Raw genomic sequence first — 21,451 nt, forward strand, 5'->3', positions numbered from 1 at the left:
ACGGAACGATTGGCCAGGATATATGAGCTGAGATCCGAAAGTCTGAACAAGTTGCGAGTAGCAAGTGCAAGGTTTACACAGCGCGATGCATCACCGTCCGTTCAAACCGCCGTCGTTCATCAACAGGCCCGTCACAGCACCGACTTCGATCGAGGACGAGCGCAGACGACTTGCGCGGCTGGCTGCCGAGCGACGCGCAAAGGCCGCTGCTGCTATTGCTGCTGTTACATCATCTTTGAGTTTAGGGTCGAGTGGTGCTGGTGACGAGGTAGAGGAGGGAGAAGGGAAGGAGAATTTGGCTGTGAAGAGAAGGAAGAAGGAAGAGAGCGATGATGATGATGATGACTGTACTGTTCTTTCGCCTGCGACAACGAGGAAATTAGTGAATTCCCAAGCGCAGAAATTCAGCGTTCCAGCGTTTATCCCGACCGCTCGCGACAACGCTCAGAGCTCAGACAATGCAGTCCAGCCAACGACCAGCCTCGGATCCAGTAAACCGCGGTATTTCAAGGCTCTGTGGCGGAAGCAGACCACGCGTAAAAACAAGACGTGGGACGGAGACGGCGTGTTGAGGCTTACGCAAACATTGTGTACTCTGCAGGATGATTCCGGGAAAACGTGCGATACTCTTTGATCTGTTTGGTCTTACTTACAATGCTGATTTGATGAATGAGAAGACTAGGAAAGATCCGGTGTAACCCAGCGACAGTATTCGACACTGGGATCCTGAAGTTTGGAAGCTATGAAGCTGAGGCAGAAGACCAGATCCTCGAACGCGAGGTTCTTTCCGGTCGCGCGTTTTCGTCGCGCGCGATCGAGATCATCGACGACGACGAGGAGAGTACTCCGGCACCCTCTTCCAAGCCTGAATCCACAGCCTTCAAACGTCTCGTGCCAACCGCACAGTTCAACCCTCCCGCATCCAGCTCTACTCAAGCAGCTCTAACGTCTAGACCTACCGGCACCCCTCGCCACGACCCTAGCCGACCTAACGCGCTGGTGATGCCGCGTCCGCGAACAAAGTCAACTCTAGCTCAGATCGTCGACGTCGTAGTGGACCCGCACATCTCGCAATACCTGCGCGCGCACCAACGCGAAGGCGTCACATTCCTCTACGAATGCGTGATGGGCATGCGACCGTCCGGCCTCGGCGCGCTTCTGGCCGACGAAATGGGCCTCGGAAAAACGCTGATGACGATCGCGCTGATCTGGACGCTGCTGAAGCAGAACCCTGCCGCGGGCGAGGTCGGCGGGATCGCGCGCAAGGTGATGATTGTCTGTCCGGTGACGTTGATTGGGAATTGGAAGCGCGAGTTTCGAAAATGGCTTGGTCGTGAGCGCGTCGCGATCTTCACGCTCGACGACAAGTCCAAGAAAAACGTGCGCGATTTCGCCCGCGGACGAGTGTACCAGGTTTTGCTGATCGGGTACGAGCGGTTACAAAAGATCCAGGCCGAGTTGAAAGGCGTCAAGTTTGATCTGATGGTGTGCGACGAGGGCCATCGGTTGAAGAGCTGGACGAATAAGACTGCGCAGGCGTTGCGGAGCGTGAATTGTTTGCGGAGGATTTTGCTGACGGGAACGCCTATCCAGAACGATCTGGGGGAGTTTTACTCGATGATTGATTTTGTGAATCCGGGGTTGTTTGAGAACTATAATGCGTTCAAGAAGGTATTTACTGCACTTGAAAATGTGCAATAGTAGGAGCTGATATGTGATTGAAATAGGAATTTGAGATTCCAATCTTAAAGTCACGACAGCCAGAAGCTCGAAAGACTGATATTGAGATCGGAAAAGCTCGGTCGGAGGAGGTATGCGTTCTGTTTTACATATGCAAAGGCAGTGCTAACAAGATACAGCTCTCGAGACTAACGAAAACATTCGTGCTTCGACGAACCGCCGATATTCTTTCGAAATACTTGCCCCCGAAACGTATGTGACTCTACAACTTATATTCTATAGAAAGCTGGCTGACAGCAAGCAGACGAGTTTGTGATATTCTGCAAACCAACCGCGACACAGCTAGACATCTACACGCAACTTCTCGAATCAAAACACATGAAATCACTGATCCGATCCGACGACGCTTCGAATCATCTACGCGCCATCACTGCGCTTAAAAAACTGTGTAATAGCACGTCGTTGCTGCTCAGCAAGAGTGGTAGTAGCGGCAAAAAAGGTGCTGAAGATGGGGACGATGATATCGGGATCGTCAGCTCGTTTTTGGACGATATCGATCTCAGCCGGGCGCGAAGCAGTGCGTCAACAGGAAGCGGCAAATTAGTCTTCCTCGACGCGTTTCTGCAGCAGCTCTACGCCAAGCACGACGAGAAAGTCGTGCTAGTGTCTAGTTTTACGCAGACGTTGGACGTGTTGCAGGATTTATTGCGAAGCCGAGGGTTTTCGTTCTTGCGACTTGATGGGTCGACGCCGATGAAGAAACGGCAGCCGATGGTGGACGCGTTTAATCGCGAGGGGAAGAAGGAGAGTTTTGCATTTTTGCTTAGCGCAAAGAGTGGAGGGTGAGTTCTCTCTTTTTTTTAAGAAATATGCGACGTAGGCTAATGAGATTAGGGCGGGCATCAATTTGATTGGAGCTTCTAGGTTGGTACTGTTCGACACAGACTGGAATCCGTCTGTAGATCTACAAGCGATGGCGCGAATCCACCGCGACGGACAAACGATGCCGGTGCATATCTACAGACTGCTCACGACAGGCTGCATCGATGAAAAAATCTACCAACGGCAGCTGACGAAGCAGGGTCTGGCGGATAACCTGATGGACGGCAAGTCCGGCTCGGCCGAGAACTCGTTCACGATGACCGAGCTACGGGATATCTTTAAGCTCCACGTGGATACTACGTGCCACACGCACGATTTGCTAGAGTGCAAATGCGACGGAGCAGGCACGGACGTGCGACAAATCAAGACCGAGGTTATCGTTGACGACGAGAGTCTGTCGGACGACGAAGACTCTGATCCAGGCTGGATGTCGGCGTCGCAGTTGATGCAGGGCAAATCCGCGCTCCCGAAACGACTGCAGTCGCAAGGCAGATTGAAAGCATTACTAGACTATACACACATCGAGCCTCGGAAGCTGATGACATTCCGCGACAGCAGCGAGCTCTCGGTGATTGGCGACGACGTTCTCCAGGACGTTCTCGCAGAGGGCGATGTTGTGTCGTTTGTGTTTAGAAAGATCGCGGCGGTGGAGGTTAACGACGACCAGGCGATAGAGATTACAGACAGCAGCGGGAGCGATGAGAGCGATAGTGAGGATGAGTAGTGTTGTATATATCTTGCATTTTTAGATTTGCTGTAGTTGCTGAATACGAGAAGAGACAAACCCTACGAGATCAGATCTTGCGTCCGTCAGAGATCAGAGATGTCCAGTGTATCTGCATCACCACATCCACTACAATGCTGATCAAATATTCTGTACTGAACCTCATACTCAAGTAACTGTATCTTCTCTATTTCTCTAATACACGATAGAGAACTACTCCTGCTGATAAAAGCAGATAAAAGCCTGGACGATAAGAAGATAACAACAGTGTTTAAAGGTGACGTCACCGAGCACGGCACCAGCGCAAGGCACCGACTTTAAACTTCTTCGAGAACGCAAACCTCCTCGGTTTCGAATCCACTCCATCTTCCCATCTGTGACGAGCAGTATAGACCACCACCACCTCAACAGCATAGAAGAGACATGGTGAAGCACTCATTCACAATGCCGATCTCGGCCTTCGAGCTCAGCAACAGCAGACTCCCGCGCCCGTCCCACAACGGCGAAAGCTCGTCGCCAGACGAATTCTCCGCCCTGCTCCCCACCTCGGCGCGCAGCGCGAACCACCACTACATCAGTCCGCGCGAGGTGACGGAGGTGTGCGTCCGGCTGCGTCTTATGCTGGACGAGATTATTCCGATCGAGATCAAGGAAACGCGTATCTCGCGCCCGGGATCGACTTCCATCATCACGCCTGCCGTCGTCGAGACCGCGCTCGCGGCCGCGGACGGGGATCGCAGGGCGTGCATTGTCTTTGCGCTGCTGACGGTCAAGATGTGGTATGGCAAGCTTGAGCGGCGCGAGCTGTGCGATGCGGATCTGTACTCGCTCAAGGCCGAAGCGTGTGCGATGATTGCAAAGCGCATTATCGAGGAAGAACAAGACCAGGACTTTCTATTCAAGGAAATGCTCTGTCGCCGCTTCTCGCTCATCGTCGACAACGAGGTCACCGACGCGCGCAACGCGCTCGAACTCGCGGTCGACATCCACTCGCTCACAGTCATAGGCTCGTCCGGGTACCAGAAATGCATCTCCTGGATCTGGCACGGCTGGATCGTGCCGAGCCCCGTGCGCCCGTCAGAGTACGTGTCGTATACGGACGTGGCCGTGCCTGACTTTTGGACGCATTTCAATCCCGACCGGATCAAGACTCCGCTGTACCAGAACGGCCTCCAGCTCGCGTTCTCGATCGTGTACCTCGCGCTCTACACCGGCGCCGTCAATACCGCAAACCCGGGCGGCAACTTTGACCCGGTTGAGGGCCTGCTCTATGTGTTTACTCTCGGCTTTCTCTTTGACGAGATTGTAAAGTTCTACCATATCGGTATCTACTACTTTAGCTTCTGGTCCGTCTTCAACGACACGCTGTACGGCCTTCTCATCGTCTCCTTCGTCTTCCGCATCATCGCGCTCTCGGTCCCCGATAACAGCAGCGCGCGCCACTCCAACGACGTGCTCGCGTACCAATTCCTCGCGTTCTGCGCGCCATTGATGTGGTCCCGCCTGCTTCTCTTTCTCGACATGCAAAAGTTCTTTGGCGCGATGCTCGTCGTCGTCAAGGAACTCATGAAAGAGTCTGTCGTCTTCTTCGTCCTGCTCATCATCATCATGATTGGCTTCCTGCAGGCGTTCGTCGGCCTCGACTCCGCGGACGGATACCTCGACACCGGCGCGATGTCGATCTCGTACATGGTCCGCTCGGTGCTGCAGTCTCCCGAATTCGAGCCGTTTGAGATGTTTGCCCCTCCGTTTGGCGCGCTGCTCAACTACATCTTCACCTTTGTAGTCTCGGTCCTGCTTCTCAACATCCTGATTGCGCTCTTCAACTCTGCGTACGAAAAAGTGTACGACAACGCGGTCGACGAGTTCCTCGCGCTGTTTGCGCAAAAGACGCTCCGCTTCGTGCGCGCGCCGGACGAGAACGTGTTTGTCCCGCCGTTGAACCTGATTGAGATCTTTGGCCTCATCCTGCCGTTCGAGTGGTGGATGCCCAAGCACAGATACGCAAGACTGAACGACTACGTCATGACTGTCGTCTACTCACCCGTCCTCGTCCTGATCTCGGCCTACGAGGTCTACGTCGCGGGCTGCATCCTGCGCAACCGCGCCTCGGGCGAGGAAGACGACGACACGCAGGACGAGTGGGAGTACCCCGAGATCGAGTCCGAGGTCGGTGCCTCAGACTGGCTCGAGCGCGTGCGCGAGGCTTCTCCGCACGCGGATCTCGACCCGGCGACGTATGAGATCAGACAGTTGAAGAAGCAGGTCGATGAACTGACTGCCGTGATTGCAGCGTTGAAGCAGGATTTGGGCGGCGGCAAGAAGAGGGCCGAGAGTACGACTACGGGTGGAGACACTGAGAATGAGATTGAGAATGAGACAGAGACGTTGCTGGATGTGGATAGCAATTCTAGGTCGTCCGAGTGATCTTTACTCTTTACTTAGATGACTTATTTGGATGACTTTTGATTTTACGTACTTTGATATATGGTTGATATATGGATGCTGGGTTGCTGGTCTGTTACGGTTATTTTGTGAATTGTTATGGTGTAGCGAATATATATGTCTTGACTACTATAAGTGCCATCTCGCCACACCCATCTATTGAAACAACTCACTAAAAATACAAAGCAACAACTCTTATCGTACACTCACACACACACAGCTATCTTTTGGTCTCATGGATTGTATCGTACAAACTGTAGTCAAAAGAAATTAAAATAAAGCAAAATTGGAGTCCCAGTTCCGAACTCGAAGATTGTGGGAAAATGATGCATGCAACGAGAAAAACAGACAAACAAGCCAACCGCAATGCAGAAAACACACCGATATACAAAAGACACGCAGAAGACAAACCCTTTGCTCGCCAAAACCCAAACAGCTTTAATAGTGACAAAAAATGTACCAGCCAAGATTATATCATAGAAAAGATAATCACATTTGTGGCAGATTCTGCTGGTAGGCCTGTAGTTTCTGCTGCTGCTGGATTTGCTGCATATACCGTTGCTGCTGCGCAAACTGCGCTTGCTGGGGATTCATCATTGGAGATCCTATCTGCTGCGGTTGTGGTTGCTGCTGCTGTTGCTGCTGTTGCTGTTGTTGTTGCTGGAGTTGGAGAAGACGTGCTTGCTGCATTTGATATTGCTGTATTTGAGCTGGGGTTGGCTGTGTGGGCTGTTGATGTTGGGGTTGAGGCGACTGCTGCTGTGTTTGCGACTGTTGCTGCGCGAGTTGGAGCATCTGCTGCTGCTGCAACTGCTGCTGTAGTTGACGTTGATATTGCTGCTGCTGCTGTTGTTGTTGCTGTTGCTGTTGCTGTTGCTGTTGTTGTTGTTGCTGCTGTGGCAATGCACCACTGAGCATATTCGGGCTCATCTGCGGCCGCTGCTGCTGCTGCTGCTGCATTAATGTGATTGCGTTATACGCCTCCCGGAAGAGATCCTGTAATTGCCGATACGGCTCGACCAGCCCGCTGATCTCGGGCGGTGCAACGAGTATTGTCGGGTACGGCGGCGCATGGGCAACTTTGCCGCGATCAGCCACGCCCGCGAGATACGCGAGGTTGACCTGCAATCGCTTCATGCAGCTGCGGAGAGTAAGTAGCTGCACAGGAATACTCAAGAAAATACAACCAGAAACAAAGAGCACTCACTGAACATATATGGGATCGTGCCTGGCCTTTTCTCCACCCCCGTCACCGTGCTTCTGCTGAATCGCAATCGACTCGCGAAACAGCTTCGCGTTGATTTCCAGCACGAGCGTGACGCGCCGCCGGTCGAGGTCGAGCTTCATTAAGTCGTTGCTCGTCATTTTCTGTGGATTTGCAGGTGTCTTGAGAACTGCGAAGGGGGGAGTACTCGACTGCTTACAGAGGCTGGGACGATAAAAGCCCAAAACCGGAACAAACTTTGTTCGCGTGCACGTGATGTTTGTGAGTTGGGGGTTTAAATGTGATCATAGTTTGTCATTTATGCATAAACGCGTCTACTGTTCGCATGTGAAATGTAAATACAGCGATGTTGTTGATAATCAACAGAGGCTTTCTGTTCACTGGTCGACGTGAGTCCGGACCCGTCGCTTGGACGCCAGGTGTTTCTGCCGCTTGCGGTAGTGCTTGATCTGCAGCTCGTCGATCTTGATTGTCTGCGACGTGTACGCGATCTCGCCTTTGACGATGCCGCGTTCGTTCGACATCGGGATGAACTTGAAGTCGTCCGTCACGCTGAACGCGATCGAGCGCGTTTCAAAGTGTATTATTCCCACCGTCTGTGTCATAGATATGAGCGTCTGCAAATAGAAAGAGAGAGAGTGCAGAAAGAGAGAGAGGGGACTTACAGGGTACTTTTTGTCCTGGTCTTTCTTGGTCAGGAGTTTACTGTCTTCATCGGACCAGCCTTTCATATTCCGGCTCAGAAATCTGGCAATCGCTTCAGAGTCGGTGACCAATTTTGCAATTCCAGCAATAGACACCCATTCAGCCTGTGTGAGTTGCAGTTAGAATAGTAGATATAGAAGCAGATCGGGACAAAACACAAACACATACGGTCTCGCTGTTTTGAAAAGACAGATTGACGTGATTGTCGTCGTCAAGATCTTCGACCTTGCAAGTGCGAGTGTTTGCATGAAACATAAAATCAACTCCATACTCCTACAAACATCACTGTCAGAAATGAAACAATCAAACAACAAACAACAAACACAACTATGCAGCTCACCATCTCAGCAATGGCAATAGAACTGGAAACCAGCCACCCCTTGATAGTCCTCGAGGTCATCATGCCGATTCTCTGTTTTCGAATAAACGAAGTCACAATATTCAGCCGTCTCCTCGTCTGCTTTTCTTCCTCCGTCTCGGGATCTTCCGGATTGAACTTTTTGTTTCCGAAAAACGACTTCCTCGACGACGAAGACAGCCGCTCGACAGACTGTCCGCGCCGGGAACTGCTGTCGTCGTGCACAGACAACTTCTCAAGCCGTCTGCCGGACTCGCCGACCTCGTCCTCATCCTCTGTTCGTCTCCTCACAGCCGGACTCAGCGCCCGTCTCCGCTGCTTCTGCTTCTTGCCTTCTTCGACACCCAACCTCTCCTGTCCCTCCTTCTCTGCTCTTTTCTCATCCTCGTCGTCCTCGTCATCTGTGACATCGTTCGACGACCTCCGCGCAGCCGGACTAGGACTCCTCCCCCACCGCGACGCGAACCGCTCTTGAAAACCATTAAACCCAGTCGTCCGCTTACGCTCGCGCTCCTGCTCTTTTTCGCGTTCCATCTCGCGCTCTTTATCCTTCTTCTCTGTCAACGCGCGTCCTTCGTCAAACGACACATGGCGCGCAGCTCCAGATCCAGAGGGCGACTGATGATGATGATGCTGCTGCTGCTGCTGCTGCTGCTGCTGCTGCTGCTGCACGAGGATCCCGCCGGTGACGGAAGAGCCTGATTTCTGCGAGAGAGTGTCGGTCTCTTGATCGTCGTCTGTGCCGCAGTCGACAGAGATCTCTGGCGGGTTTGCCATGTTTGTCTTTGTGTAAGAAGAGGAAGAAGAAGGTGGTTGTGGAGGTTGAAACGAGGGATTTCGATGTCTTAATTTAGCAGAAGCCGCCGCACGCAGCTTGAAGCAAAACTTTCTTGAAGTTGTCGTCATATTTGATATTCTACTACTATTATATCTTACTAATATTGTTATATTCTTCTTATATCTGTATTATAATCATGTATCAACACTCTCGTAGTCTACCCAGCGCCCGCTCACCCTCGCGCTCAAGCGCAGCAATCAACTGCTCACATTTACTCATCAACACCTGCTCTCCCGTCTCAGCCAGGTACATCAACCACTGCTCCACAGTCTTGTCCATGTGCTCTGCAGCAGGAACTGCTGCATCGCCAGGCATAATTGCTGCCCAGAGTTCCGCATCTGAAGCCTGCGTGTCAACTTCTAGCAACCGTCCCCGAGATTTCCAGTCCGAGACGGCCTTTCTTGTCGCCGGACTTGACTCGTTCTCGCGAACAGACAGAGCTCGACCGAGGACCTGCGGACTACTTTGTGCGTTACCGTTGTTTCTGCTCTTGAGTAGTTCTCGTGGTCCTCGTACTTTCTTTGCACTTTCTTCCTCGCAGGTATCAGGTTCGTCCTCGCGCACCTTCACCGGGGTCACTTTCCGACTTGAGTTCATTCTCGGGATTGGAGGTGGGGTATCCAGCTGTTGCTGCTGCTGCTGCTGCTCAATCAATCTCTCTTCTTCTAGCTGTCTCTCTCGTTGCTGCTGTAGTTCTTGTTGTTGCTGTTCGAGTCTCTGCTGTTCGAGTCGCTGCTCTTGCTGTTGCTGTTCGAGTCGCTGCTGTTCGAGTCTCTGTTGCTGAAGTCTCTGCTGTTCAAGTCTCTGCTGCTCTAGTCTCTGTTGCTCGAGTCTCTGCTGTTCAAGCCTTTGCTGCTCTAGTCTCTCCTGTTCAAGTTTCTCTTCCCTCTGCTGCTCGAGTCTCTGCTGCTCGAGTCTCTCCTGCTCAAGTCGCTGCTGCTCTAATCTCTGCTGCTCAAGTTCCTCCTCCCTCTGCTTCTGCTCTTCTATTTCCCGCTCATCATCCTCCGCATAACTAGCGATAATATCCTCCATCGAGGCCTGGTCCGACACCACACTCGGACTTTTGATCTCAACCTCAGAATCAACAGTCTCGACAAAAACAGTAGGCACATCAGGCACCGGTGGCATTTCAGATCTTGGTGATCTCAGCGGACTCTGTGCTTTGACCGCCTTTGTTTTTGCCATCGGTCGAGGACCACGGGTTCGTTTCGCTGCCGTCGATTTCTCGGCTTTTGCCTGTGCTTTGGTTTTCGTGGCCCTTGTCTGAGGTTCTGCCGTCTCCTCTTTGATAACTTCGGGGGCGATAGGTTCTGGCTCAATGATGATTTGAGGTTGCGCGACTGAAGATTTCCGAGTATTCCGCCCACCTCTCTTTTTCGGCGCCGGAGCACTAGTCTCATCCGCGCTATCAAGCTCACTTACCGAGCTGATCCTCTTGCTTACGCGGGATGCTTTCCGTCGTGGCATCATATTCTCAACTTCCAAGTCTGACTCCGAGACCGAGCTCGATCTCTTGCGGGATGCGATCGAGGAGCGAGAGGTGCGTGATTTTTGTTTTGGGATGGCGGGTTGAGGCTTTTGTGATCGATCAAAAAAGAAGCAGTTTGGTTGTCGTCGGCGATGTTCCTCGCTGTTATAGAGTTAGTAGAGTTGAAAGAGAGAGGGGTTAGAGAGGGTGCATACACAGGACTATCTTTTGGCTCCCATCCGTCGAGGACGATGCCGCAGTACATGCAAGAAGCTAGATCGTCACCTTCTCGAGAGGGACTGTAATAGAAACCAGCACGGCTCATCTATAAGCATGATTAGTCTGCGGCCTGAATAGCTCAAAATTTAGATAAACTAGATAAACGTACAGCCTCGCTGGTAGGTATCCAACCTCTCTTTCCATCATGAGGCCACCAAGAATTAGTAGGACCACCATAAGTCAGCAACCGAGTGCTAAGCATCTCGTCCGAGTCGGGATCATGTTCTTCGTCGGCGATCCACTGCTCAGAGCAGACGATAGCCCAAGCGCAGTCGGGGGAGTGCGAGATGTGCTCGGCGCGCGGATCGTCGTTTTTGGACCACATATCGAGAGATTTGTGGCAGAGAAAGCAGGTTGCGTTATCCTGTGCTTCGGTAGAAGGTGTGTATATAAACCCAGCTTTCGCCATCTAATAGATTTTGAGTCAGTGATAATTACTGCTGTGAGGTAGAGGAAGAACATACGTCTGCGACTGATGGCTTTGCATGAGGCCATGCTTTCATAGCCGAGCGCTTTGAGGCGCCAGGAAGCCTGTGAGCTCTAAAAGACGCAATTCTGTCGTCCAGAGCTACTAGGTTATGTGTATTCGCCATTGCTGATGTGAGTGAGGTGAGGAGGTGAGGAGGTGAGGAAGGTGAGGTGAGGTGAATATGAGTGCGGCGGTTTGTTTCTTTGTTTTGGTTTTTGGATCACGTTGTTGCAGCAACGTGACTCAGTGTGACTGAATGTGACTCATATTGAAACACACTGCTCAGTGTCTGCTAGAGAAGTGCCTATGTATTTACTAGAATAAATGATAAATCTACAAAGTATTTACAGCACAAAACAGAGACAAACCCGCTCCACAGCACTCAACTGCAGCAGCACAAGTGCTTCGATGTTTTCATTGTTATCACGTGCCGTTGGGTTTGGGTTTTTATCCGAGACGCGTCTTTAATGATTCCAGGAGGCTGGGCCTTTGCGTCTCGCGTCGCATTCTTTGTCTCTTTGTCTTTTGCTGTTCTTCTTCTTGTTGTTTGTTGGATTTGCTATTACATTCGTTATTGTATTTGCTGTTGTATTCTTATTGTCATTCTCTTCTCTTCTCTTGCTCGACCATCTGCATATCTCACAATGGAGGCGCGCTCCGAGGTCTCCTCCGTCTGCTCCTTCGCTGAAGACACCGTCTCCTCCCCCTCGACCGCCCACTCCTCCGTCTCTGAGACCTTCGTCCAGGACCTCGACTGGAAAGAACTCGAACAGTCTGAATCAGAATGCGCTTCCGACTCAAACATCGCCTTCCTCCTCGCGCGTCTCGACCGTGAGAACGCCCGATTCGAACGCGACCCTAAAGCGCCCCTATCGTCACTCCCTGCTGCATCCACCACCACCATCACCTCCTCCTCCTCCTCAACTACTCCTTCCTCCACTCATCACAGACACTCGCGACCCGTCAGCGTCGATCAGCTTCGCAAAATCGTCGAATCCAACGACTCGCTCTGTGTCTCAATGGTCGGCGCTCCTCCGCCCCTGACCGATCTAGAGTTTTGGACAGCCCTCGTCGCTGACTACCCCACAACCGCCTCCCGACTTCCCTGCTTGCTTTCAAAGAAGGTATTTTCTTCTCCTTCTTATTCTCCTTCTCCTTCTTCTTCTTCTTCTTCTTCTCATCTACACATACTCACATATTACAGATCAAACACGGCGTCCCGCCCCCCTTCGCGGCCTCGTCTGGCAATCAATGGCCGGCGCCGCAGACTCAACCCTCGAGTCCCTCTTCAACTCCCTCGCCGCCGAGCCCTCGCCCTACGACAAAGTCATCTTCCGCGACCTACACCGCACCTTCCCCGAAGTCGAGATGTTTCGCGAACGCGGCGGCCCCGGCCAGCAGATGCTCGGCCAGGTCCTACGCGCCTTCTCCGTCTATGACATGCAGGTCGGATACTGCCAGGGCCTCGCCTTCCTCGTCGGTCCTCTCCTCATGCACATGGACGAGCGCGCCGCGTTTTGTGTTCTCGTTCGTCTGATGGAGGAGTACGACCTGCGCACAATGTTCACCGCCGACATGGCCGGTCTTCATCTTCGCATATTCCAATTCAGCCGTCTGCTCGAACGCTTCGTCCCGGCAGTAAGCCAACACCTTGACAAGCTTGGCGTGCAAAACATCTACGCCACGCAGTGGTTTCTTTCCTTCTTTGCCGTCACTTGCCCGCTCAGTATGCTCCTGCGCATCTACGACGTCATCTTCGCCGAGGGCGCGCTCGAGACCCTCATGCGCGTCTCGATCGCAATCATGCAGGCGAACGAGAGCACATTACTCAGTCTCAAAGAAGAAGACGAGGTCCTTGCGTTTCTGCTTGGGCGGAATCTCTGGAGCGTGTACGACGCCGACGACGAGCGTCTGATTTCCGACGCCATGGCGCTCACCACCGTCGCAACCCGCCAAGTCCTCGAAGAACTAGAGCAAGAGTACAACGTCAGCCGCGTAAGCTCCTCCTATTCTAACGGCGCGTCATCTTCAATCTCGTCATCCTCCGACTCCAAAGCGGCCGCGACAACAGACTTGCACGCGGCAGCAACCCGCTTCCTAGGTCGTATCTGGTCCACATACTCTGCGCCGTCGTCAACCAGCGCGCGCAGCGTGCGCCGCCAGTCCTCGCGCTCGTCGCTCACGTCGTCTGTGGCGCAGTCGGAATACAGCACAAACACAGACGCCGACAACAACTCGCAGTTCTTCTTTGACGACGAACCGCATAAAGCCGATCCGGAGCTGCACCGGCAGATCGAGGACCTCGTCATCGCGCTGAGCACGTTGCAGCGCCAGCACGCGTCCGTGGTCGAGGAGCTGGAGGCTGAGAAGCGCGCGCGGGCGGAAGACCGCGTGGCGTTCCAGGATTATTTAAAGTCGCGACCGTCAATTTCCTGGACCGACAGCACGACCAGCACTTCCTCGACCACCGACTCTGGCGAGACCAGCACCGCCGAAGAAGACGAGGCAGTCCAGCGCGAGCTCGAGTACGTGCAAGAGAAATTCAGCACGGCGCCGGAGAACCTGGAGCGGGTGACGACGTTCAAGGACCTAGCGCGACAGATTGACGACGCGCGCGCAGAGACCGAGTTTGAGCGCGAACGGGTCTCGTTCTTGAAACGCGACCTGGACTGTAAATGCTCGGAAGTGCGCGATCTCAAGGATCAATTGTTTGAGATTAGGAACCGGTACCAGGATTCGCAGCGCGAAAAGGCAAAGTACGAGCGTATGCTGAACGAGGTTCGGCAGCGCAGCGTGATCGTGCCAGCGGCTTCCCCGAGAGAGGACGAGTACGAGTACTACGACCCCCCTTCGCCCGGTGTCGGAAGTCCAAGCCCGTCTCTATCCGTCAGCAAAAACGCTTCTTCTTCCGCAATGTCACCAACCACCTCCTCCTCATCAACATCCTCATCAACATCATCGTCCTCGTCGACAGGTCTGCGAGAGCTCCGACTAGGCCGGCAAAACCAGACGCAGATCCGCTCGCCGCAGCTGCAACCCCACGCGACATTCAGCAAACGCAGTAGCTCGCTGTTCACTTCTGAAGACATCGCCGCCGCTCTGCAGTCTCCCAACACTACCCCAAAACTGAGCTCATTCGCGACTTTCCAATCACCGCAGGTGACCCAGCAGCACACTTTCACCGCCGCTGAGCCAACAACAGCAACAACAGCAACAATCAAGCAATGCGAACAATGCGAATCCCTCAAACTCGAGCTCGTGACTGCGAAAACTAGCGAGGTCATTGCGCGCCAGGAATGCGAAGAAACCAAAAACAAGCTCGAAAAGCTGAAACGCAGCTTCAGCTCCGCAGGCGTCACACCCTCCTCCTCCTCCTCCTCCTCGTCGGGTATTGTCGCCGGCGCAGGCCAGAACATTGCCGCGCCGAGGATTAGTCCGCAGCGGACGACGCCGCCGGCGGGGGTGAGTGGCGGAGAGAGTTCGTGGCCGAAGATTGGCAAGTTTGCGTGGAGTCGTTAGGAAAATGATTTGTGTCTAGATCTATGTGATGATATTATAATTTTGTGACTAATAGAGATAACTATTATTTTTGTAACAATGCATTTTATTAGAATAATTATGAATTAGGATGACTCCAGTCGTAGATATTCTCGGCATACCCTCGTTCCAACAAAAACCTATCCCGCTCAATCTCCCCCGGTATCCTAATACTTCTTCCACCCGCAGCACCAGCCGCCCCGCGAGCAAGCATCTGCTGCTCGCGCTCGCACGCAAGGTACAAACTTGCGCCAGCCCACGCGCCGAGGGACTTTATCCCCTTTGCGCCGGGAAAGTGGTCGCGGAGGTGATTCAAGACCGCGGGTTTGAGACCTGGGATTGCTGCCGCGCCGCCGACGAAGATGATGCGTTGCTGTAGGGAAGCGCGGGCGTCGATGGGGAGTTTGCTGAGGCTGGATGCGATGAGAGAGGGGAGGGGTTGGTGTTCGATGTCGTCGAGGGAGGAGGGTGTGAGGAAGCAGGTTTGGACGGGGAGGCAGCGGGTGTCGATGCTTGGGACGTAGTGCGGCGTTGTGCCGATTGAGATTGCAAATGCTGAGGATGAGGAGGAGGAGGAGGAGGAGGAAGATGAAAGGTCTGAAGGGAGATACGCGGCGCGGACGATGAAGTCTTCTACCTCGTCGAAGGAGGGTGCTGTGCCGGTGTATTCTTTCAGAGCAGCAGAGACCAAAGAATGCAGATGCGAGGCAGAGCGGGTGGAGGAACGGATACCAATAAGGATAGGTTTGTAGTCATAAATCTGGACATTGACGTCGTCAGCTGAGGCCATGGAGTAGCGACAAAGGTGTACTGACTGGAGTCACGGTGGTCTCATGCCATCCGATATCGACGACAAGCGCAGAGTGCGTTCCGGCAGCAATAACAGAGCACACGGGAGACAACAGGAAAGAGACCGAGACAGCCTGGAACTCATAGCGGTTAGCAAAGAGGAAGAGAGGATATCGACAGATCTTTTGTACCTGGAGATAATTGAACAGCACAAACGCAATCGCTCGTTTGATCCAGATCGGCGTCCGTGGCCGTTCCAGCACAACTACCTTCCTACTCCGTCCATCGAGCAGCAGGTGGTTGTAATACACCCGAGCCAGCAACACCTGCAGCACATCCCTCGTCCGCTCTTCACTCCCCGCACACCTCACGTCCAGCGGCCACAGCGCGACGTCCACATCCACTTCCCCGTCCCCACCCTGACGCATACTCGCTCTAACCACATCATCCACCACCGGAACAACGCACACCGGGCCAGGTTGACCCGCGATCCCGGCTCTGATCTCGCGCGCGCCAATGTCGAGAACGACAGGCGGATCGGAGGCGTGCTGCTGGTGATGGTGATGCCGGGCGCGCGAGGACGGCGAGGACGGCGAGCCGGGGATCGGAGAGGAGGATATCCGCTGCCGCAGCGCAGCGATGTCTTTTAGAATATCCGACGAGGCCATTCTCTGCTGAGATGTCGCAGCAGGCGTAGATATCTGATAGCGCAGAGAAGACAAACGCGTGTTGACGCGTCGCTCACGTGACTCTGATAAATCAATATTTGGATTTGTAAAGCCCTCCTCGACTGTTCTCACCCCCCAGCTCTCTTCTCCTCTCAACAGTCGCAAACCCACAGCCGAGCAGCAAAATGGAGTTCACGCCGACGCAGCCGTCGACAGGACCGGACGAGACGCAGCCGGAGCGCGAAGGCGGGAGCGGCGGCGGAGCGAGTGCCGCCTCGGACGTGCTGTGCACGCTGGTCTGCATCTCTGGCAACGCAGAAAACATTGACCTGCACACGAGCAATGGCGCGGGCGAGGAGCCAAAGTGCGAGTGGGTGTTTGGCCGGCATGCGAGCTGCGATATCGTGCTTGGGGATATCAGACGGATATCGAATCGGCATTTCAGGATCTGGACGGTGAGTACCCCTTGAATAGACCAGCTCAGTCAGTGACTGACTTTACATACTACAGCGCAGTCAACAATCGACAGACTCGTCAGAGAGGCCAATTATTCTTATCGAAGACCTCTCGACCAACGGCACGTTTGTAAACACGCAGCGGCTGCCCAAGCGACGGTCGAGCATAGTAACCCAAGGCGACGAAATCGGCGTCGCGATCGGCGTGCCTGCCGACGAGCGCAGGTTCATTCTACACTACGGCCCCGCATACGCTTCCTCACATCAATCTGCATACTCTCTCTCAATGTCAAACACCGAGGACGAGCTCCGGGGCGTGAACGCAAAGTACGTGATCCAGGACATGCTCGGGCGGGGCGCGTTCGCGGTCGTCAAGCGCGCGGTGGAAAGGACGACGGGGGAGTTGTTCGCCGTGAAGGTGATTCCAAAGAAGCGGATAATGACAGGCGTGGCTGTTAAGCGTGAGGTCTGTATTCTCACAAAACTGAACCATCCGCACGTGGTCAGGCTGCAGGAGTGCTTCGACACCGAACCGCACTCGATCTACGTGGTTATGGAGTACGTCGGCGGCGGGGATCTGATGGACTACGTTACGAATTACGGCCCGCTCGACGAGCCACTGGCAAAAGTAGTCACCAGACAGGTGCTGCAGGCGCTGATGTACGTGCACGGGCTCGGGATCTCGCACCGCGACATCAAGCCCGACAACATCCTGCTCTCGAAACCGGGCAAGCAGACGCCGGAGACGGTGAACGTCAAGGTGACGGATTTCGGTCTCGCGAAGCTGGCAGAGTCGGGAACGGTGCTGCGCACGTTCTGCGGCACAATGTCGTATCTTGCACCAGAGGTTATCAAGACTCGCGAGGCGGCAAAGACGGAACGGAAGTCGGCGTTCTACTCAAACGCGGTGGATATGTGGTCGGTCGGGTGTATGGTGTATGTCATTTTGACGGGGTATTGTCCTTTTAGTGGAGCGACGCAGGAGCAGCTGTGTAGACAGATTATTTCGGGAAGGTATAGCGAGGAGCCGTTGGATAATTGCGAGGTGAGCGCCGAGGCACGCTCGTTCATTGCCGAGCTGCTTAATGTCGACGCGACGAAGCGGCCGAGCGCAAAGGGTGCTTTGATGTTGAAGTGGTTACTGGAGGATGTCAATGAGCCGAAGCCTGCAGTGGAGGGGGAAGTGGAGATTGCAGAGCAAGTGGAAAAAGTTGAAGAGAACGAGGAGGACAGAATGTCAGAGGTGGATTCTACAGAGATACGAGCGGCGACGGCACGCATGTCGCTGGGCGAGCATCCGCACGAAGCACAGACGTCGTTGGTCGGCGCGTCTTCAGGCAGTTCGAGCAGGAAGCATATCTATGGTGTTCGAGATTACGAGGATGACAGCGACAACGAGAACAGCGGTAACGACAACGACAGCGACAAGAAGAGCGACAAGCTGAACGGAGAAACAAAGAAGGAGGAAGAAGAAGAGAGACTGGCTATTCCGCCCACAGCCTGGGTGATGCTACGAACGATGCCAGACAGTATCCCGTTCAAAGACCAGCTGCTGACGAACGACGTCACCTGGCTAGGGCGCGCGTTGGGCTGCAACGTGATGCTGAACGACGCGCGTGTGTCGAAGCTGCACTGCGCGATCCGCAGGAGTGTAATCACACCAGACAGCGGCAGTAGGGATGGAAAGACAGCGAGGCTGTACGCGTTTTATCTATGTGATTTCTCGCTGAACGGGTGCTTTGTGAACGGGACGAAGATCACGAAAGGGATGCAGACGGAGTTGAGAGATGGGGATGTGGTTGATGTTTTCAAAGAGCACGAGACAAAGCTGTCGTTCAAGGTGGTGCTGCGGAGGCCGGAGGAGTATCGGGAGGCCGAGCGGGCGAGTAGGGAGAAGGTGGTGCGTAGGCCGACGACGGTGGTGACGATTGATATGGGGAAGGAGAATGTTATAGGAGGGGGTGGGGGGAAGCGGCGAGTGGAGGAGGGAGAGGAGAGGCCAAAGCAGAAGATCGCGAGGAGATAGAAGAAGAAAGAGCAATTTTGACAAGAATACAAGTTGTATTTACAATTTCCTAATCAGGAAGACAGAGAACGGCGTGGATGCACAAGTGCGGCGATGTTTTGCGCACCGCAGCGCACTCGACCACCGCTGACCGCCTCTCGTCGCCTGCTTCAGCCCAGACACCCATCCGCGCTCTGTTCACCAGCAATCAGCACAGTCGACAGCATTAATCACGATGGAGGAGCTTGGAATCATCGCAGACAAACAGGCGGCGCCTGCAAAGCCCGTGAAATCATCATCCACACCCCCAAAGCCCGCCGGATCCCCAGCACTACCCACAGATCCGTACTCGCGTCTAAAGAAACTCGAACGCGAGCTCGAGTACATCAATCTGCAGGAAGAATACATCAAAGACGAGCAGCGCAATCTCAAGAGCGAGCTGATCCGCGCACAGGAAGAGGTCAAGCGGATCCAGTCCGTGCCGCTTGTTATCGGGCAGTTCCTGGAGCCGATCGACACGCACACCGGCATTGTTGGGTCAACGACCGGATCGAACTACGTCGTGCGGATCCTGTCGACGCTCGATCGCGAGCTGCTGAAGCCGTCGTCGTCGGTGGCGCTGCATCGCCACTCGAACTCGCTGGTGGACATCCTGCCACCGGAGGCGGACTCGAGCATTGCGATGCTGGGGGCGGACGAGAAGCCGAACGTGAGCTACGCGGACGTCGGCGGGCTGGACATGCAGAAGCAGGAGATCCGCGAGGCGGTCGAGCTTCCGCTTACGCACTTTGAGCTGTATAAGCAGATCGGAATTGATCCGCCGCGGGGTGTGCTGCTCTATGGACCACCTGGGACGGGCAAGACGATGCTGGTGAAGGCGGTAGCGAATTCGACGACGGCGTCGTTCATCCGCGTGGTCGGGTCTGAGTTTGTACAGAAATACCTTGGCGAAGGGCCGCGGATGGTGCGGGATGTGTTTCGGCTTGCGCGGGAGAACTCGCCGGCGATTATCTTTATCGACGAGATTGATGCGATTGCGACGAAGCGATTTGACGCGCAGACGGGAGCGGACCGAGAGGTGCAGCGGATTTTGCTGGAGTTGCTCAATCAGATGGATGGATTCGATCAGGGGTCGAATGTGAAGGTGATTATGGCGACGAACCGAGCGGACACGCTTGATCCGGCGTTGCTGCGACCGGGCCGTTTAGACCGAAAGATTGAGTTTCCTAATCTGCGAGACCGGCGTGAGCGACGGTTGATCTTTTCGACGATTGCGAGTAAGATGTCGCTTGCGCCAGAAGTTGATTTGGACTCGCTTATTGTTCGGAATGATCCATTGTCGGGCGCGGTGATTGCTGCGATCATGCAGGAGGCGGGACTGAGAGCTGTGCGCAAGAACCGATATGTGATTTTGAACTCTGATTTGGAGGAGGCGTATAACTCGCAGGTGAAGACGTCGAGTGATGTGGATAAGTTTGAGTTTTACAAGTGATTATATAGTGGAGATCACAGTTGCATCTCTTTTTCAATGTGTATAATATACATACAATTACTTATGATGCCTCCTGGTGTATGTAGTAGATGTAGACTACATTATGTCTATTCTTAGCATATATTATATACATACAACTGCTTATCAAGAGTATTAAGACTATAACCAATCTACTCTAAACATATATTATATACATACATCATCTATTAAGATGTTTGAGCTCATAATCAAGCACTCTCATAAACAAATCATTATCTTTAATATCAATAAAAGCCGTAAGCCTACTCAGAGTCTGCTCAAAGTCCTCACCAATCTCATCACCCAACGAATCCAGAAGCGCGATGGCGGCCGCATGCAGGACATTGACAGAACCAAGCAAGAGAAAATAATCCCAGATCCGAAGCTGGGTTTCAAAGGGAACGGCGTAGTTGAACAGAGTAAGATACCATTTTGTAGCATACAGCATTGGATCGACGCCGAGGGACTCGAGAGTCTTGCCTACTTTGCTCGGACGGAGTGCGGTCGAGAGGTCGTCGAACGTGGATTTGAGACCGCCAAAGCCGTACGCGTAGAGCTCGGCCATGTGATGGGTAGAGAATAATCTGACGAGCATGACGAACGCGGTCGCTTCGTCAAAGTAGCAGAGAAAAGTGGCGGCGAGAGGGGCCATGCCTTGCACGTAGCCGACGTCGGCGCGGTGGATCGAGAAGGCGTGCAGGACGCGGAAGAGGAGTCGTTGGCCGCCTTTGTAGCGCGCGGAGAACATTACGTGTCGTTGGATAGTGCGCGGGACGTCGAGGTCGATCTGGGAGTCTGCGGAGGAAGGTTGGCTGAGATATTGGGGATAGAGGGTATCTGCCAGATGTTTATCTGACGAGGCGGAGGCCGACGACCGCGAGAGAAACGAGGCCCACGCAACGGCTCTCCACGAGTCCGGCACGCCTTTGAGCGTCCGCGACCGCATTTTCGGATGCCTGAGATCGAACGAGAACGAGACCGAGTTGTCGGCCGCGACCGAACGCGTCGCCATCGCGGCCCATTTCGACTCGCGCCGGATCTCGGTCTGCAGGGCTTCTTGTGACGAGTGGTTCGGGGCGAGCGCGTTCGGTGCTCTGACTTTCAGGTTTGTCGGTCGCAGAAGCAATTGCACTGAACGATGTGAGTGTCGTTGTTGCTGTTGTTGTTGTTTACTCATCTCCACGAATCCATACCGGTCAACCTGCTCCGGCACCACCCCATCCCAGTCCTCGACTCCACCCGCGAGCAGCACATGGTCCGGCGCAGCATCGTACTTCTCCAGCAGCTTCGCAAACGCCTCTTCCTCCTCCTCATTGCCGCTCCTGCTTTTACTCGCGCCATTGCCGTTCTCCGCGCGGTTCTCGGCCATCTCGTGCGCGCTGCTGCTGCTGCTGCTGCTCAGAAAGTTAAC

The 21,451-nt window shown here is 53.9% G+C and overlaps 10 protein-coding genes across 10 annotated transcripts; 5 read left to right on the plus strand and 5 right to left on the minus strand.

Annotated features, from left to right (window-relative positions):
* Window positions 1–85: 85 nt before the first annotated feature.
* BZA70DRAFT_239987 (SNF2 family N-terminal domain-containing protein) lies at window positions 86–3,286 on the plus strand (the record flags this gene model as incomplete). The annotated part of the gene is made up of 6 exons (XM_064910489.1): window positions 86–618; window positions 678–1,671; window positions 1,728–1,811; window positions 1,860–1,932; window positions 1,985–2,522; window positions 2,575–3,286. The coding sequence occupies 6 exons, from the start codon at window positions 86–88 to the stop codon at window positions 3,284–3,286; spliced, it is 2,934 nt and encodes a 977-aa protein (XP_064767245.1).
* Window positions 3,287–3,641: 355 nt separating this feature from the next.
* BZA70DRAFT_281820 (uncharacterized protein) lies at window positions 3,642–5,865 on the plus strand. Its single transcript, XM_064913164.1, has one exon. The coding sequence runs from the start codon at window positions 3,710–3,712 to the stop codon at window positions 5,711–5,713; it is 2,004 nt and encodes a 667-aa protein (XP_064767246.1). The 5' UTR covers window positions 3,642–3,709; the 3' UTR covers window positions 5,714–5,865.
* Window positions 5,866–6,024: 159 nt separating this feature from the next.
* On the minus strand, window positions 6,025–7,214 carry BZA70DRAFT_206263 (uncharacterized protein). The gene is made up of 3 exons (XM_064910168.1): window positions 6,939–7,214; window positions 6,675–6,872; window positions 6,025–6,568 (listed from the first exon to the last, which is right to left on the minus strand). Exons 1-3 carry the CDS (start codon window positions 7,094–7,096, stop codon window positions 6,337–6,339), a joined length of 588 nt encoding a protein of 195 aa, XP_064767247.1. The 5' UTR covers window positions 7,097–7,214; the 3' UTR covers window positions 6,025–6,336.
* Window positions 7,215–7,796: 582 nt separating this feature from the next.
* BZA70DRAFT_206233 (uncharacterized protein) lies at window positions 7,797–9,224 on the minus strand. Its single transcript, XM_064910167.1, has one exon. The coding sequence runs from the start codon at window positions 8,923–8,925 to the stop codon at window positions 7,921–7,923; it is 1,005 nt and encodes a 334-aa protein (XP_064767248.1). The 5' UTR covers window positions 8,926–9,224; the 3' UTR covers window positions 7,797–7,920.
* BZA70DRAFT_206196 (uncharacterized protein) lies at window positions 8,911–11,380 on the minus strand. Its single transcript, XM_064910166.1, has 4 exons — window positions 11,072–11,380; window positions 10,717–11,016; window positions 10,544–10,653; window positions 8,911–10,490 (listed from the first exon to the last, which is right to left on the minus strand). The coding sequence occupies exons 1-4, from the start codon at window positions 11,198–11,200 to the stop codon at window positions 8,999–9,001; spliced, it is 2,031 nt and encodes a 676-aa protein (XP_064767249.1). The 5' UTR covers window positions 11,201–11,380; the 3' UTR covers window positions 8,911–8,998.
* Window positions 11,381–11,584: 204 nt separating this feature from the next.
* BZA70DRAFT_307245 (rab-GTPase-TBC domain-containing protein) lies at window positions 11,585–14,707 on the plus strand. Its single transcript, XM_064914823.1, has 4 exons — window positions 11,585–12,200; window positions 12,358–12,714; window positions 12,736–13,472; window positions 13,563–14,707. Exons 1-4 carry the CDS (start codon window positions 11,721–11,723, stop codon window positions 14,593–14,595), a joined length of 2,607 nt encoding a protein of 868 aa, XP_064767250.1. The 5' UTR covers window positions 11,585–11,720; the 3' UTR covers window positions 14,596–14,707.
* BZA70DRAFT_311869 (uncharacterized protein) lies at window positions 14,693–16,097 on the minus strand (the record flags this gene model as incomplete). Its single annotated transcript, XM_064914964.1, has 3 exons — window positions 15,594–16,097; window positions 15,429–15,536; window positions 14,693–15,373 (listed from the first exon to the last, which is right to left on the minus strand). Exons 1-3 carry the CDS (start codon window positions 16,068–16,070, stop codon window positions 14,693–14,695), a joined length of 1,266 nt encoding a protein of 421 aa, XP_064767251.1. The 5' UTR covers window positions 16,071–16,097.
* A 109-nt stretch (window positions 16,098–16,206) lies between these two features.
* BZA70DRAFT_206284 (kinase-like domain-containing protein) lies at window positions 16,207–18,658 on the plus strand. Its single transcript, XM_064910169.1, has 2 exons — window positions 16,207–16,525; window positions 16,581–18,658. Exons 1-2 carry the CDS (start codon window positions 16,256–16,258, stop codon window positions 18,549–18,551), a joined length of 2,241 nt encoding a protein of 746 aa, XP_064767252.1. The 5' UTR covers window positions 16,207–16,255; the 3' UTR covers window positions 18,552–18,658.
* BZA70DRAFT_206299 (26S protease regulatory subunit 6B) lies at window positions 18,575–20,122 on the plus strand. The gene has a single exon (XM_064910171.1). The coding sequence runs from the start codon at window positions 18,766–18,768 to the stop codon at window positions 20,020–20,022; it is 1,257 nt and encodes a 418-aa protein (XP_064767253.1). The 5' UTR covers window positions 18,575–18,765; the 3' UTR covers window positions 20,023–20,122.
* Window positions 20,123–21,431, minus strand: BZA70DRAFT_206286 (rab-GTPase-TBC domain-containing protein). The gene has a single exon (XM_064910170.1). It carries the CDS (start codon window positions 21,407–21,409, stop codon window positions 20,222–20,224), a length of 1,188 nt encoding a protein of 395 aa, XP_064767254.1. The 5' UTR covers window positions 21,410–21,431; the 3' UTR covers window positions 20,123–20,221.
* Between the last annotated feature and the right edge of the window lie 20 nt (window positions 21,432–21,451).

This window comes from Myxozyma melibiosi, assembly GCF_037950935.1.
Source record: "Myxozyma melibiosi strain Phaff 52-87 chromosome Unknown BZA70scaffold_9, whole genome shotgun sequence".
Classification (NCBI taxonomy): domain Eukaryota; kingdom Fungi; phylum Ascomycota; class Lipomycetes; order Lipomycetales; family Lipomycetaceae; genus Myxozyma; species Myxozyma melibiosi.

Coding starts and splice junctions, on each gene's coding strand:
- BZA70DRAFT_281820 (XM_064913164.1), top strand. CDS start 3,710: ATGGTGAAGCACTCATTCACAATGCCGATCTCGGCCTTCGAGCTCAGC.
- BZA70DRAFT_206263 (XM_064910168.1), bottom strand. CDS start 7,096: ATGACGAGCAACGACTTAATGAAGCTCGACCTCGACCGGCGGCGCGTC. Junction 6,873..6,938: donor CACGATCCCATATATGTTCA/GTGAGTGCTCTT, acceptor TACTCTCCGCAG/CTGCATGAAGCGATTGCAGG. Junction 6,569..6,674: donor TTAATGCAGCAGCAGCAGCA/GCAGCGGCCGCA, acceptor CAGCAGCAGCAG/CAATATCAACGTCAACTACA.
- BZA70DRAFT_206233 (XM_064910167.1), bottom strand. CDS start 8,925: ATGACGACAACTTCAAGAAAGTTTTGCTTCAAGCTGCGTGCGGCGGCT.
- BZA70DRAFT_206196 (XM_064910166.1), bottom strand. CDS start 11,200: ATGGCGAATACACATAACCTAGTAGCTCTGGACGACAGAATTGCGTCT. Junction 10,654..10,716: donor GGATACCTACCAGCGAGGCT/GTACGTTTATCT, acceptor TCATGCTTATAG/ATGAGCCGTGCTGGTTTCTA. Junction 10,491..10,543: donor GAGCCAAAAGATAGTCCTGT/GTATGCACCCTC, acceptor ACTCTATAACAG/CGAGGAACATCGCCGACGAC.
- BZA70DRAFT_307245 (XM_064914823.1), top strand. CDS start 11,721: ATGGAGGCGCGCTCCGAGGTCTCCTCCGTCTGCTCCTTCGCTGAAGAC. Junction 12,201..12,357: donor CCTGCTTGCTTTCAAAGAAG/GTATTTTCTTCT, acceptor TCAACCCTCGAG/TCCCTCTTCAACTCCCTCGC. Junction 13,473..13,562: donor CGGGCGGAAGACCGCGTGGC/GTTCCAGGATTA, acceptor TGGCGAGACCAG/CACCGCCGAAGAAGACGAGG.
- BZA70DRAFT_206284 (XM_064910169.1), top strand. CDS start 16,256: ATGGAGTTCACGCCGACGCAGCCGTCGACAGGACCGGACGAGACGCAG. Junction 16,526..16,580: donor GGCATTTCAGGATCTGGACG/GTGAGTACCCCT, acceptor TACATACTACAG/CGCAGTCAACAATCGACAGA.
- BZA70DRAFT_206299 (XM_064910171.1), top strand. CDS start 18,766: ATGGAGGAGCTTGGAATCATCGCAGACAAACAGGCGGCGCCTGCAAAG.
- BZA70DRAFT_206286 (XM_064910170.1), bottom strand. CDS start 21,409: ATGGCCGAGAACCGCGCGGAGAACGGCAATGGCGCGAGTAAAAGCAGG.